Source organism: Lactuca serriola, chromosome 4 (genome assembly GCF_051521515.1).
Source record: "Lactuca serriola cultivar US96UC23 chromosome 4, Lser_US96UC23_V15, whole genome shotgun sequence".
NCBI lineage: Eukaryota > Viridiplantae > Streptophyta > Magnoliopsida > Asterales > Asteraceae > Lactuca > Lactuca serriola.
This window is the reverse complement of record NC_136411.1, coordinates 66,695,428-66,708,258: the sequence shown is the minus strand read 5'-3', so window position 1 is coordinate 66,708,258 and position 12,831 is coordinate 66,695,428. Positions and strand designations below refer to the sequence as shown.

The following is a 12,831-nucleotide window of genomic DNA, read 5'->3' as shown; positions in this document are numbered from 1 at the left end:
TACTCTTCTTATTATTATACTCCATCAAGTCTACCCGTACATCTTCAACCTTAATATAAGCCTTATGAGAATAAGCCATTGGTTTCCTTCCTTTTCCACTATTATCAACATTAACATTTTGGGAAGTGATGTGGAAAATATAATGACATATTAGTTTAGATGATACCAAATCATAGATGGATTGCATCAAAATCTTTGTTGCAATCCTACCTTCCTTTACCATCGTCCAACCCAATAAGCATCCTGCATATGTAACGTGTAACAAAAATATGGAATCTTTGTTGTAATCTATGTAATCCTACCCTCGTTTTCATGGATATAAAGATCGCCAAAAACAGAGTTGAAACGAAGAAGTTATGGTTGTTTGAAGTTGATGTTGATTTAGGTGAAAACCATCTCCACAGAGGGGGGGACCAGAGCTCACGACGTGGCAGTCGCCATGCGACGACACGACAACCAGTCAAGCCTAAGCCCATGATTTTTAGGGTTTTCAACATATTTAAGCATAAGGTTCCGACTTTTTGGCCATTTTATCAGCTTTTATCACTTCTAGAATCCCTTGGGAGAAACCCTAGCTTCCACCTTCAAGATTTAAGCTTATCCTCTCTCCTCTCTCCTCTTTTGGGTGCTTTTTATGATATTTTGGTGAAGTTAAAGATCAAGAAGACTCTTTTGGTTGCAAGGAATGATGCTTACAGTTTAGATCCATCAAATACATTACATTTCTAAACTATTGTAAGTATAAAGTTCGAATCTTGTTATCTAGTTCCTTATATTTTGTCATTTATAAACTATTGTAAGGAATGATGATTAAACGGAACAACGTAATCGTATTTAGACATGATTTTCAAAAGAATTTGCACAAAAAGTGAATTAGAATCAAATCTATGAGTGAAGAACAAATTTCAAATCAGAATAAAGATTTGAACAAAAAAACTATGATCAAATTGCAAACAAATTTTGCAAAATGTGGAATCTGTCAAAGAATGAAAATAGAAATCTAGAAAACTCGAAGAGCTTCAAACAATTTGGGGATTTGAAGACGACTCATAGAAATATTGCTCTGATACCACTTGTTAGAATAATAGGAACAAATAGATTGTAATTACAATAATGTCATGGAAGATTCAATCTGATTAGATTAACACAAGAGCGTTTATAAGATCAATGATTTCATTAGAGAGTAAAAGACAAGTTAAGTACAAATGACGTAAGAACCTATCTCTCATAATATACTCTCTTTATCTAATTAACCCTCCTTGTTGTGATATGTCGTCAGGACGTCGGGTCTTCTGTGTAGGTTCCAGATCGGAAATCTGGAGGTGGTGTCGTCAGTGGGTTTCCGACGAGATACCTGAGCATACATCACAACAAAGACGCTAGCCTTGCCCCAGGGACTGTGCCTGGGAGCAAGCTCTGACGATCAATTTAGTCCAGATGGTAGAGAAGAGATGGTTCTTCCTGGCCGGAAAGAACCATCTTGGTGTTGTGGGGATGTGATAAGCCATGGCGGATGTGTAAAGGTTGAGAGAGAAAGGAGGGACCCTCTAGGGTTTTTCTAGGAGAGAGAAGATGATAGTGTTAGGTAAGGGTTAGGGGATCTATTTACGGTCCCTTCTCTTGGAGGATAAGGGACCTTTTTATACCTATGATCGGGGGAACAAATCCCAACAGAATCTTTTACCTTTTCAGGAGTAACAGGGGAAGACAGTCTCTGATTGGTAGATCGTGCTCCGCGAGTAGTTTTTTGCCATTGGTGCAGGGCTTTCCAGGAGCGACGTTCTGAGCGTTACACCTGTCGCTCTAAGAGGCGGCTGGTACTATTTTGTCTCAACACTAGCTTTGGTGCTTGGGCGCCAAGGAATGAATGTGGGATCGCGAGAGCGAGGGTGAGAGCCTGGCGTTCTATTTACAGGGGACCATTAGGTCAGAAGGGCAGTTATGTCTTTTCCTCTTGGAATCAGGCCAAAGGGAGATTAGGTCAGGCGTTGGGCCCATCCAGTTCAGGCCCAACTAGCAAGGAGTTGGGTCAGGCCTCCAAGGGTCGTCGAGCGCCCGGAGGTCGTCAGTCGAGGCTGTCGCCCCTGAGGTCTGGACCATGCTAAATGGGTCATGCCTTAACACTCCTATATATACAGCGTGACAGAATAGCAGTTAGGCTCTGACCAATGGGGTTAGGATACCTAAGTCAACACCCTAAACTGCGAATCTAAGTAATAAACAAAATATCTGAAATACAAATAACTATCTCGCATACGAAACAACAAAGACTAAATGATATAATGACTTGTGAAACCTTTCGCATACAGACTCGATACAATCTATTACAAGTTGCGAGACCTAATACATCACACACATGAATACTTTGAATAATTGAATCTGTCTTTTCTTGCGTGTGATGTTGTTGGAATCTAGGGTTTGTTTCCCCTTTATAGAAAAAGTTTGGAGCTTGTGGCGCATGTAGTCAGGAAAATTGGCACGGTGACGGTCGACAAGTTGGTCGACCGGTGAAGTGGCATTACCGTAGGTTTCTTGTACGACAGCATAGGACTTTGTCAAACAGCGACGACTTCACATGCAACTTACCTGCTTCCGCCAGAGGATGACGAGCATGTAGGAAGCAGTTGTGATGTCGTCTTTCTTTTTTATGAATTTTTTAGGTTTAAGAGGTTATTATATCAATTATGGAAGGGTAGTTTTGTCTTTTTACTAGAAAAGGAATAATGAATATTTGGGTTTTAGGATGTCTTCCCACGGCGATATCTGATCTGCAAATTTCCGGTGTAGGAAGAAATCGGATCAGCGGTTCACTATGGCGTCGTCTCCGTCGTTGACGGAAGAGGAAGAAACCTTCAACTCTTCTTCTTCAGTTAAATTTGGGACCTCTGAAGCCCTTGAACACGTCCAGCAGCTCACCGACGTTGGAGCGATGACTCGCCTTCTCCATGAGTGCATTGCTTACCAGCGAGGCCTTGATCTCCAACTCGAGAACATCCTCTCGCTCCGACCTGATCTTGACAAGCATCTTTCTTTCCTCCAGAAATCCGCCGACGTTCTAGAAATTGTCAAAGCTGAATCAGATCACATGCTCTCGAACGTCGATTCCACTTGTGTTCTCGCTGATCAGGTATCCGGGAAGGTCCGCGAACTCGACCTTGCACAATCTCGCGTCAATGAAACCCTCCACCGCATCGACGCCATCGTAGAGAGGTCCAATTGCATTGATGGCGTTCAGAAGGCCTTGGAGAATGAAGACTTTGAGTCGGCTGCTAATTACGTCCAAACATTTCTTCAAATCGACGCCAAATACAAGGATTCCGGTTCAGATCAGAGGGAGCAGCTCTTTGCTTCCAAGAAACAACTCGAATCAATTGTTAGGCGAAGACTATCTGCGGCTGTCGACCAGAGAGACCACCAAACTGTCCTCCGTTTCATCAGACTTTATTCCCCCCTTTCTCTAGAGGAAGAGGGATTGCAGGTCTACGTTAGTTACTTAAAGAAGGTGATATCCTTGAGATCTAAACTTGAATTCGAGCAGTTAGTGGAACTCATGGGGCAGAATCAGAGCCAGGTAAATTTCGTTGCCTGTTTGACCAATTTATTTAAAGACATTGTTCTAGCAATCGAAGAGAATGAAGATATATTGAGAAGTCTGTGTGGAGAAGATGGCATTGTCTATGCAATCTGCGAGCTCCAAGAAGAGTGTGATTCCAGGGGTTCTTTGATCTTAAAGAAGTACATGGAATTTCGTAAGCTTTCCAAATTGACATCTGAAATCAATTCTTACAAGAACGATTTGCTATCTGCTGGGGAGGAAGGGCCAGACCCCAGGGAAATTGAGTTATATCTGGAAGAAATATTGTCACTCACACAACTAGGTGAGGACTACACAGAGTACATGGTTTCAAAGATAAAGGGCCTAAGTCAAGTTGATCCAGAACTGACACCAAGAGCCACCAAAGCTTTCAGGAGTGGGAATTTTAGCAAAGTTATTCAAGACATAACTAGTTATTATGTGATCTTGGAGGGATTCTTCATGGTTGAAAATGTCAGGAAGGCTATTAAGATTGATGAGCATGTAATGGACAGCCTCACAACTTCCATGGTTGATGATGTGTTCTATGTTCTTCAGAGTTGCTGTCGCAGGTCCATATCCACATCCAATATTAATTCTGTTATTGCAGTTTTGAGCAGTGCTGTAAGTTTGCTGGGTGGTGAGTATAATGATGCTCTGCAGCAGAAAATGAGAGAGCCTAACCTTGGAGGAAAGCTGTTTTTGGGTGGTGTTGGAGTGCAGAAAACAGGAATTGATATTTCTACTGCCTTGAATAACATGGATGTGAGCAGTGAGTATGCCCTGAAATTAAGACATGAAATTGAAGAGCAATGTGCTGAGGTATGTATTAATCATCTAAACCTACATTTCCACCACTATTTTGTTTGTTTCATTATACTTGTCTTGAAGAAATATAGGTTGGATTCGTTCCCTATGAAAAACCCTGTCAGCCACTAAAGTAACCAGTAACAACATTGCAAATAACTCCCTTGTGTTCATGTTTATGCACCTGTTAGTCCAAATGTTTCCCTTTGCACATCAAGAAATATGTTAAAACCAGCTTATTTTCCTAAAAATGTGATCATGTAATAATATTAGAATATTCTCATGAACAATCATTCTTATTGTTACCTGGTTATGAGATAATGAAGAAGTCTTAGCTATATGCCTATATATGCAGTCATTTAAGTTTTAGTGAACCAACATCCCAGAAGCTATCATATCAGCTAACATAGAAAAATTAGCAGAATAGCAATGGTTCATCTTTCAATATCCTAACAACAAAATACTATGTTAATTTCATCCAAAATGACTATGCCAAAGAACAAAATGTTACCAATGCACAACTTTGGGAATGCCAACATACTATCTAAATACTTCAGGAGCTGGGAGGGAACAAGTAAGCTGACTATATAGTACAATTAACGAACACTTCAATCTTGTCTTTATCTTCAACCAATATATTAGTTGCCTTAAAAGACAAATAAGCTAACTATGTAGTACAGTCAAAGAACAAGTAGGGTAGCTATGTAGTACAGTTAAAGAACAAGTAAACTAAAAGTATAGTACAGTTAAAAGAACACATCAATCTTGTCTTTATCATCAACTAATGTGTTAGTGGCCTTGAAAAGAACAAGTAGGCGATAAGCCAACTATGTAGTACAATTAAAGACCAAGTAGGGTAGCTATGTAGTACATTTAAAAGAACAAGTAGGCTAGCTGTGTAGTACAATTCAAGAACACATTAATCATTTCTTAATCAACTTATGGAAAGAATATAACTACTCGTGCAGTTGTTTATCTTCAAAATCAGTTTAAAAGTTGATCAAATTACCAAAAGTGGAGGTGAAAATATTGGTAAATTATACCAATTTCAATTGATGAGAAAGACAATGGTGTGCAATCAGTATACAATGCAAAAAAAATGCTATCAACTGTTAACACATAAAAAGCATCAATTACAAGAGATAGAGTTGCAAAAAGGAAAAAAAAAAATATCACCATTACCACTAAATTTTGGGGCACAGTTGCAAAAAATGAAAGATGTAGTTCACTTATGAACCTTAATCTTTGAACTGATATAACTGGTATAATTATTCAGATAAAACCAAGATTGGTATGTTTTCTATCTTTTTGGTCAATTAATTGTTAATTTGCTACATGGTTTGCCTACCTGAGACAAGATTGTTGACATCACAATTGTGCATTGCCAATATATTATGCATGGGAATGGCTATTTTGCTACATCTTTAGATAATAAACTTAACCTATTTTGTTTTGGGGATATAGAATGATGACGATTGCTATCTGGCTGGATTTTTATAGGGTTAATTTCAAGAAATAGCAATGTACTTCCATTGATTTGCTTACTATAGCATCCTACTTTACTTACTTCCACTTACATCATTGTACTTTGAAAAAATACCCTATTTTTAGCAATGTCATCTAAATACAAAGCAAGTTTCACTGCTATATAAGAAAATGACTAATATCATAACGCTATAAACGAGTAGATTTTCCAAAGTACAATGCCTTAATAAGAAAAAAAATTGAACATACAATGTTGTAGAAGAAAGAAATGAAAGTAGGATGCTAAAATACACAATTATATAAAAGTACATTACTATTTCCTCCATTAACCCTTTCTTTAGTTGATTTGACTCTGATAGTTTTTGAGATGTTGGATTCATTACAATTTTGTTTTGGGGATTTGTAAGTATGTTGCTATAATGTGTAAAGAAATGTAAGTACACTGTCTACATTGGTTTTCTTAATCAGGTATTCCCCACACCAGGTGACAGAGAAAGAATCAAGTCATGTCTATCCGAATTAGGAGAAATGAGCAACGGCTTCAAAAAAACCCTAAATTCCAGTCTAGAACACCTTGTAGGCACTGTGACCCACCGAATCCGTCCAGTCCTAGACACCGTAGCAACCGTATCCTACGAGCTCTCCGAATCAGAATACGCGGAAAACGAGGTAAACGACCCGTGGGTCCAACGCCTCCTTCACACAGTCGAAACCAACACATCGTGGCTCCAACCACTAATGACTGCCAACAACTATGACTCTTTTGTTCATTTGGTAATCGACTTTATTGTAAAAAGACTGGAACTTATCATGATGCAAAAAAGATTCAGTCAGCTTGGTGGTTTGCAACTTGATCGGGACGTGCGGGCCCTCGTGAGTCATTTCTCGGGGATGACTCAGAGGACTGTGAGGGATAAGTTTGCGAGGTTGACACAAATGGCTACGATTTTGAATTTGGAGAAGGTGTCGGAGATTTTGGACTTTTGGGGGGAGAATTCGGGGCCTATGACTTGGAGGTTGACTCCCGCTGAGGTTAGGAGGGTTTTGGGGATGAGAGTTGATTTTAAACCCGAGGCTATTGCTGCTTTAAAGTTGTGATGTGTGATTTGAATCAATTTGTAATCCGTAATGTTCTTTGTATCTTGTATTTTGTTAAAAAGTAAAGCGGGCTATCTTTCTATTGCTTCTTAGTTATCCTACAAATTAAATGCAAGAAATAGAAATATACATATCTTGATTTGTTTATTAGGGGTGGGTTTTAACGGAACCAAATTCTACACCCAAACTCACCCGTTGATGAAATTCATCCGACATACATGATTTGAAAGGGGCCATGACTTTTGTAGTCATTGATATTTTGATCAAATGGCCGAGATTTGATTTGAATTATGTGGTTTGGCCTTATAATTTGTTTTTTTTTTAACCTATTTCTGGTTTGGCTATGTCTTCCGATCAAAGCACAATATTTGGAAAAATCTAACGGTTTATAGCAAATATCATCCAAGAAGAATGCAATTTTCACTAATATAATTGAATAAATTTTCCAAAAAGAAAGTATAATGTTGTGATTGAGTTGATTTTTTAAAAGTATGATGCGTTGATATTATAAAGATAATGAAAGTACAATCTTTTAATAGAAAATTAAGTAGGATGTTATAATCCATAAATGAATGGAAGTACATTGTTATTTCTTGTATTAAACCCTTGTGATATGTGCTTGCATGTTTGCCATAGCTGTAAGGAGGTGAGGGCATTAAACTTCTTGCCTCCGATGAGTTTGTCATTTACTTGGCTGCAAGACTCTTTCATATTACCAACCAAATCAGATAGATTTGGTGCTTGATTTTGGCTATTCTAATCTTGTTTAGCATGTGTTCTGTTTTGGTATTTAATTTTGTTTACACACATACATTCTGATCTTTCACATGCACTCAAAACATTTTTTATTTTTGTTAGTGATGGCGTATATTAATTCACTAGGTTATAAACGGTTACAAAATAAAATGAATTTTGATGGATAAAATCCGTATAATACCGTAAAAGTACATTTCTAATATTCATAACTGAACATATAATTTATAATATTCGTAATTGAAAATACATATAATACCGATGGCTAAGTAGTTGAGTGTAACAATTAAACAAATCATACATGTTAAAATGTTTGTGTAAAATGACCAAAATACCCTTCAGGTGTAGTATGCGATATAATCCAAGTACCTTATGCTGCTAACGAACTCCCACTATGATCAAATTTTGTATAGACTAAACCATGGTATGGAGAAAATGTTGATTTAATAACTTTAACATCTAAGTCGTTAAGTTAAATCATTTTGATCATACTAAATTACTTCGACATCACACATTCATCTTAACTATGATAATTCATGCTTTCTATAACACGGCCACCATCAGCTCAAGTACAGACTTTACTTTATCATCATTTACTTGCAAAGATGTGACTACAAAACTTAGCTAGCAATACAACAAAAATTTAAGCAAATCTACAGAATCTTGGACCATAACATATGGTGAAACTTACACAAATCTACTTTCATATGCACCATCTTTTTGATAGAATTCCTTTTGCCAATCTCCACCATTTGCAATAGCCATATGAGCTGTTGAATAATATAAAGACAATAACCAAACAAATAATCAGAAAACAAAAAAACATCATAAAATATTCCAACACAAACAATCAACAAGCTTCCTAACGAGATAACTGAAAATCATTGAAGATGTCCTTCAAGATGATGAAAAAATCTTAGATTTATCCTAGATTAAGGGTTAATTTGCTGCAAAAGTAGGCTACTGATGTATAAGAGAACCTACCTTGTTCAATATGCTTTCCAAGAGATACAACTTCATTCTCTTCTAACCAACGCCAGGATTTAGATAACATTTAATGGAGAAAAAAAGAGAACTGTTTGTTAAATTGATAACAGTTCTTTTCAACATTTATTCTGCAATTAGCTAATATATTTTATGGAATAAGATTGATGTCAAAATTTCCGTCCCTGTTTGTTCAAATATGTTAATGCAAATCGATTTATGCGTGAAGGCCTCAAAATGTAACTTAATCTTAGTTATATGAATTCACAGCATCACGCAAATTATTACCCTGTTTGTATCTGGCTGATGACCTCTTATACTCTGTATATATACTTTCTAACATAGTTTAGGGTCTGAATACATACACACTCCATCCTTCCACTTTAAAGTTTGAGCCTTTTTCTATTAATTCAAAAAGAAACACCCAAAAGTTAGTATTCACCCATTCTAAATTGTTAGTAATCAATGACACATGAGTGTGAGTCTTAGCAAAATGGAGTTAGAGAAACGGGTTTCTAAACAATGTCACCATTTTTATCATCCCTAGTTAGCATCCTTATGTTACAGAGGCTATACTATGACAGCACCAAGGCAATGGGCCTTCTCATCTCGTGTGTTGAGGTAAAAAACCAACTAAAAAAAGCTCAAAGTCAACTCAAAATAAACCTAATTTGACTTAATTTAAGATGAGAGATTGACTGACATTATAGAAAACAATTTTATACAAAATGAACAAAACAGATCATGTTTGAAAGTTTTTGGTGTAAGCTGAAATTGAAACCAAGCAAAATAGGTATGCCTTCATATTTGAAAAAACTGAAAGATGGGGTGTTTAGCAATCAAATGAGTCATTTTGCAAGGCAGGATATAAGTCCATTATCCATGGAATTCTAAACCAAAAAAAAAAAAAAAAACGTCCTTTGGATTTTAACAGAGAATTTATACCTAAAATAAAGAAATTTCCTCACAGTATTTTGCTGCTTGATCTTCTGGAAGATCAACAAGATTCTGTTCCAATGCACAACTGAAAGGAATAATTGTCTCACCCTATACACTTGAACCGTAGTACAAAAAGAACTAAAAGTTAAATCACCAACAAACATGTTACCTATTGGCCAAAGAACAGAATCACATAAAATTTGAATTAGTAAACCAAAGAGAATCCAATGCATCTTTAAGCAAAGAATTCTATCAAAAAAACAAATTAACATACACAAGGGCTCAGAATTGTTTTTTTTTTTTCAAAAAGAATATGAAAGGATGATATAGATTACCTTGTTCATCGGTGTGTTGAGAAGGGGAGGTATCAGGTGTTAGATAAATGAGTTCATCAGCAATTAGTGGAGGGTAAAGGAGAATACAACCGATTTTGTTATGCTTCCATACAAAAATTCTCATTTATTTTAAGAATATCATGAAGATGTCTCTTGGAAAGAAATTAGGTTAAATCAAAGTTTGTCCTTAACTTTTGCCCAAGAACTCAAACAACGAAGGAGCAAACTTTAATGTAAAAAGACCTTGTAAATCAGAAACATAAAACAGAAAAAATAAAATTGAATACCATGAATTAAGAACCTTAATAAGAAGAAATCGTGAACCATAAATTCTCAAAGTGAATCCACCATCGTTAACATCCGTACATGTTAAACCAATTGATGAGACCAGAATCATAAGACGACAATATAACCGAACCATCGCCTACCTCCTGCAATAAGGGAACGTGGAGAAGAAATCGGAATTTGAAAAAGATGGAGATAGAGCTGCGATAAGGTAGCGATAATGAAGGAAAAACTGTAACCTTGCGATCTGTTTGTTTCAACGACGATTTGATGTTATCTCCTATCGGGACCAAACTTCTTCAAATTACTTAGATACCTGCACCAATAAATCAATTCAAATTAGGAGCAACAGAAGACAGAAGAAAAATTCTCAGGTGTTCGTGAGAGAGAAAGGAAGAAGATATGTATGTGATTTCTTGCGATTTCGTCCCTGATTTTTCACGATCATGCATACTGGGATTAAGTTTCATCGCATAGATAATTTGAGCGTAAATAATGAAGTGAATAGGTTAAACCGATGAGCGAATATGATTGTTTGATTTGATTTCGTCCCTGATTTTTCACGATCATGTATATACTGGGATTAAGTTTCATCGCATAGATAATTTGAGCGTAAATAATGGAGTGAATAGGTTAAACCGATGAGCGAATATGATTGTTTGATTTGATTTCGTCCCTGATTTTTCACGATCATGTATATACTGGGATTAAGTTTCATCGCATAGATAATTTGAGCGTAAATAATGGAGTGAATAGGTTAAACCGATGAGCGAATATGATTGTTTGATTTGATTTCGTCCCTGATTTTTCACGATCATGTATACTGGGATTAAGTTTCATCGCATAGATAATTTGAGCGTAAATAATGGAGTGAATAGGTTAAACCGATGAGCGAATATGATTGTTTGATTTGATTTCGTCCTTGATTTTTCACGATCATGTATACTGGGATTAAGTTTCATCGCATAGATAATTTGAGCGTAAATAATGGAGTGAATAGGTTAAACCGATGAGCGAATATGATTGTTTGATTTGATTTCGTCCTTGATTTTTCACGATCATGTATACTGGGATTAAGTTTCATCGCATAGATAATTTGAGCGTAAATAATGGAGTGAATAGGTTAAACCGATGAGCGAATATGATTGTTTGATTTGATTTTGGAAATGCAAACGCAAAATTAGGTATCTTTATGCATATTATAGTTAGTCAATCAATTTGTTGCAAATTTAACGGGATTGATTAATGCAGATTATAAGGGCCGGCCAATTTGAAGCTATAAAAGGATAGTTTAGTAATTACACTCGAAGGAAAATGAGCGGGAAAATAAGCTTAGGAGGGGCTGAGCAAACGACACGATGGCATAAATGGTAGTCTTTTATTAGAGTAGGATTTATATATAACATGATTCATCTCAAGGTCATTGTAAACAAGTAGCAAGAACAACTAAAAGTCGATTTTCCTTCTGATTTGTGGCACCGACGCCCCCTCACATGAAATTTGTTGGAATCTAATGTTATCTTACTTGGTTCGACTTTGAGTTTTGTTTTTATTTATATGACCGGACATGATTGTTGAACCTTGATCAATACTGGAAAACTAAACCAAGATTACTGTAAATAGACAAGCAGCTTTGTATATATTTACTTTGGATATAGCTTACTACATGATTGGTTGATTTTGCATTACATTTATTAAGTCTTACTTTCATTATAAATCTATATTCATAAAACCTTTATAATAATTTTTTGTTCAAAAAAACTTCTAAATTATTATTGACATCTCAAATTTATGATTGTCAAAATCGTGATCCTCATACAATCCTATGTAAGGAAAACGAGCCAGGTTGTATTTGGGGTAAGATCACAAGTAAGATCGTATTAGGATCATAAGATCGTAGGATCGGGATCCGATCCGATCCTACCTTCCTTTGATTTTGATTTTTTTTTTTTTTGCAAATAAAATTTTATATCATTTTATGTATTTTACTCTTTACCCATTACAGTTTACCATTTTATGTTGTGACTTAATTTACTCTTTACCCATTACAGTTTACCATTTTATAATTTTTAGAATCGGAACCAAAACGAACCTACTTAGGTATCCCAAACCCTAAATCCCTTTTATTTGACATACGGGCGTCTCACACTCACCTTCTCCCTCTCTGGGGAGTGGCGAACCATAAGCGATTAAGCAATGTGTTAGAATGCTGGATCGACGAAGTGAAAGACTGAAGTAAGTCTCGTCTCCATCTGTTTCTGATTCTATCTCGGCATCACAGCGCATTCCGATTTTATCTAGACAATGGGCATTGCATCTCCAATCGGTACACACACTACAATAACAGTTTATGGGTTTCAAATTCAAATCGATTACTGATTTTTTTACCTCTGTTTAGTAATTACTAGTTACTTGGTATTTGCTTAATCTGAAAGTTCTTGCTATTTGCTTAATCTCAGTATAATTGAGAGTTTATGTTTAACTCATAAATGTTAAATAGAGCTTAATCTGAATATGAGTTTAATTTATCTTAATCTGAGTTTAATCTGAATTTGGTGAATCTGAGTTTAA

At 36.2% G+C, this 12,831-nt stretch overlaps 1 protein-coding gene and 1 long non-coding RNA gene across 3 annotated transcripts; one reads left to right on the top strand and one right to left on the bottom strand.

Moving 5' to 3' along the window:
* Positions 1-2,812: 2,812 nt before the first annotated feature.
* LOC145101768 (conserved oligomeric Golgi complex subunit 4-like) lies at positions 2,813-7,056 on the top strand. The gene is made up of 2 exons (XM_079039046.1): positions 2,813-4,396; positions 6,335-7,056. Exons 1-2 carry the CDS (start codon positions 2,813-2,815, stop codon positions 6,962-6,964), a joined length of 2,214 nt encoding a protein of 737 aa, XP_078895172.1. The 3' UTR covers positions 6,965-7,056.
* A 1,175-nt stretch (positions 7,057-8,231) lies between these two features.
* Positions 8,232-10,915, bottom strand: LOC145101771 (uncharacterized). 2 transcript variants are annotated; one of them, XR_013705808.1, is made up of 4 exons: positions 10,500-10,915; positions 9,647-10,406; positions 8,702-9,103; positions 8,232-8,487 (listed from the first exon to the last, which is right to left on the bottom strand). It is a non-coding gene; the product is annotated as an uncharacterized LOC145101771 (long non-coding RNA). The 2 variants fall into 2 exon arrangements; XR_013705807.1 differs by having other exon boundaries at positions 8,702-10,406.
* Between the last annotated feature and the right edge of the window lie 1,916 nt (positions 10,916-12,831).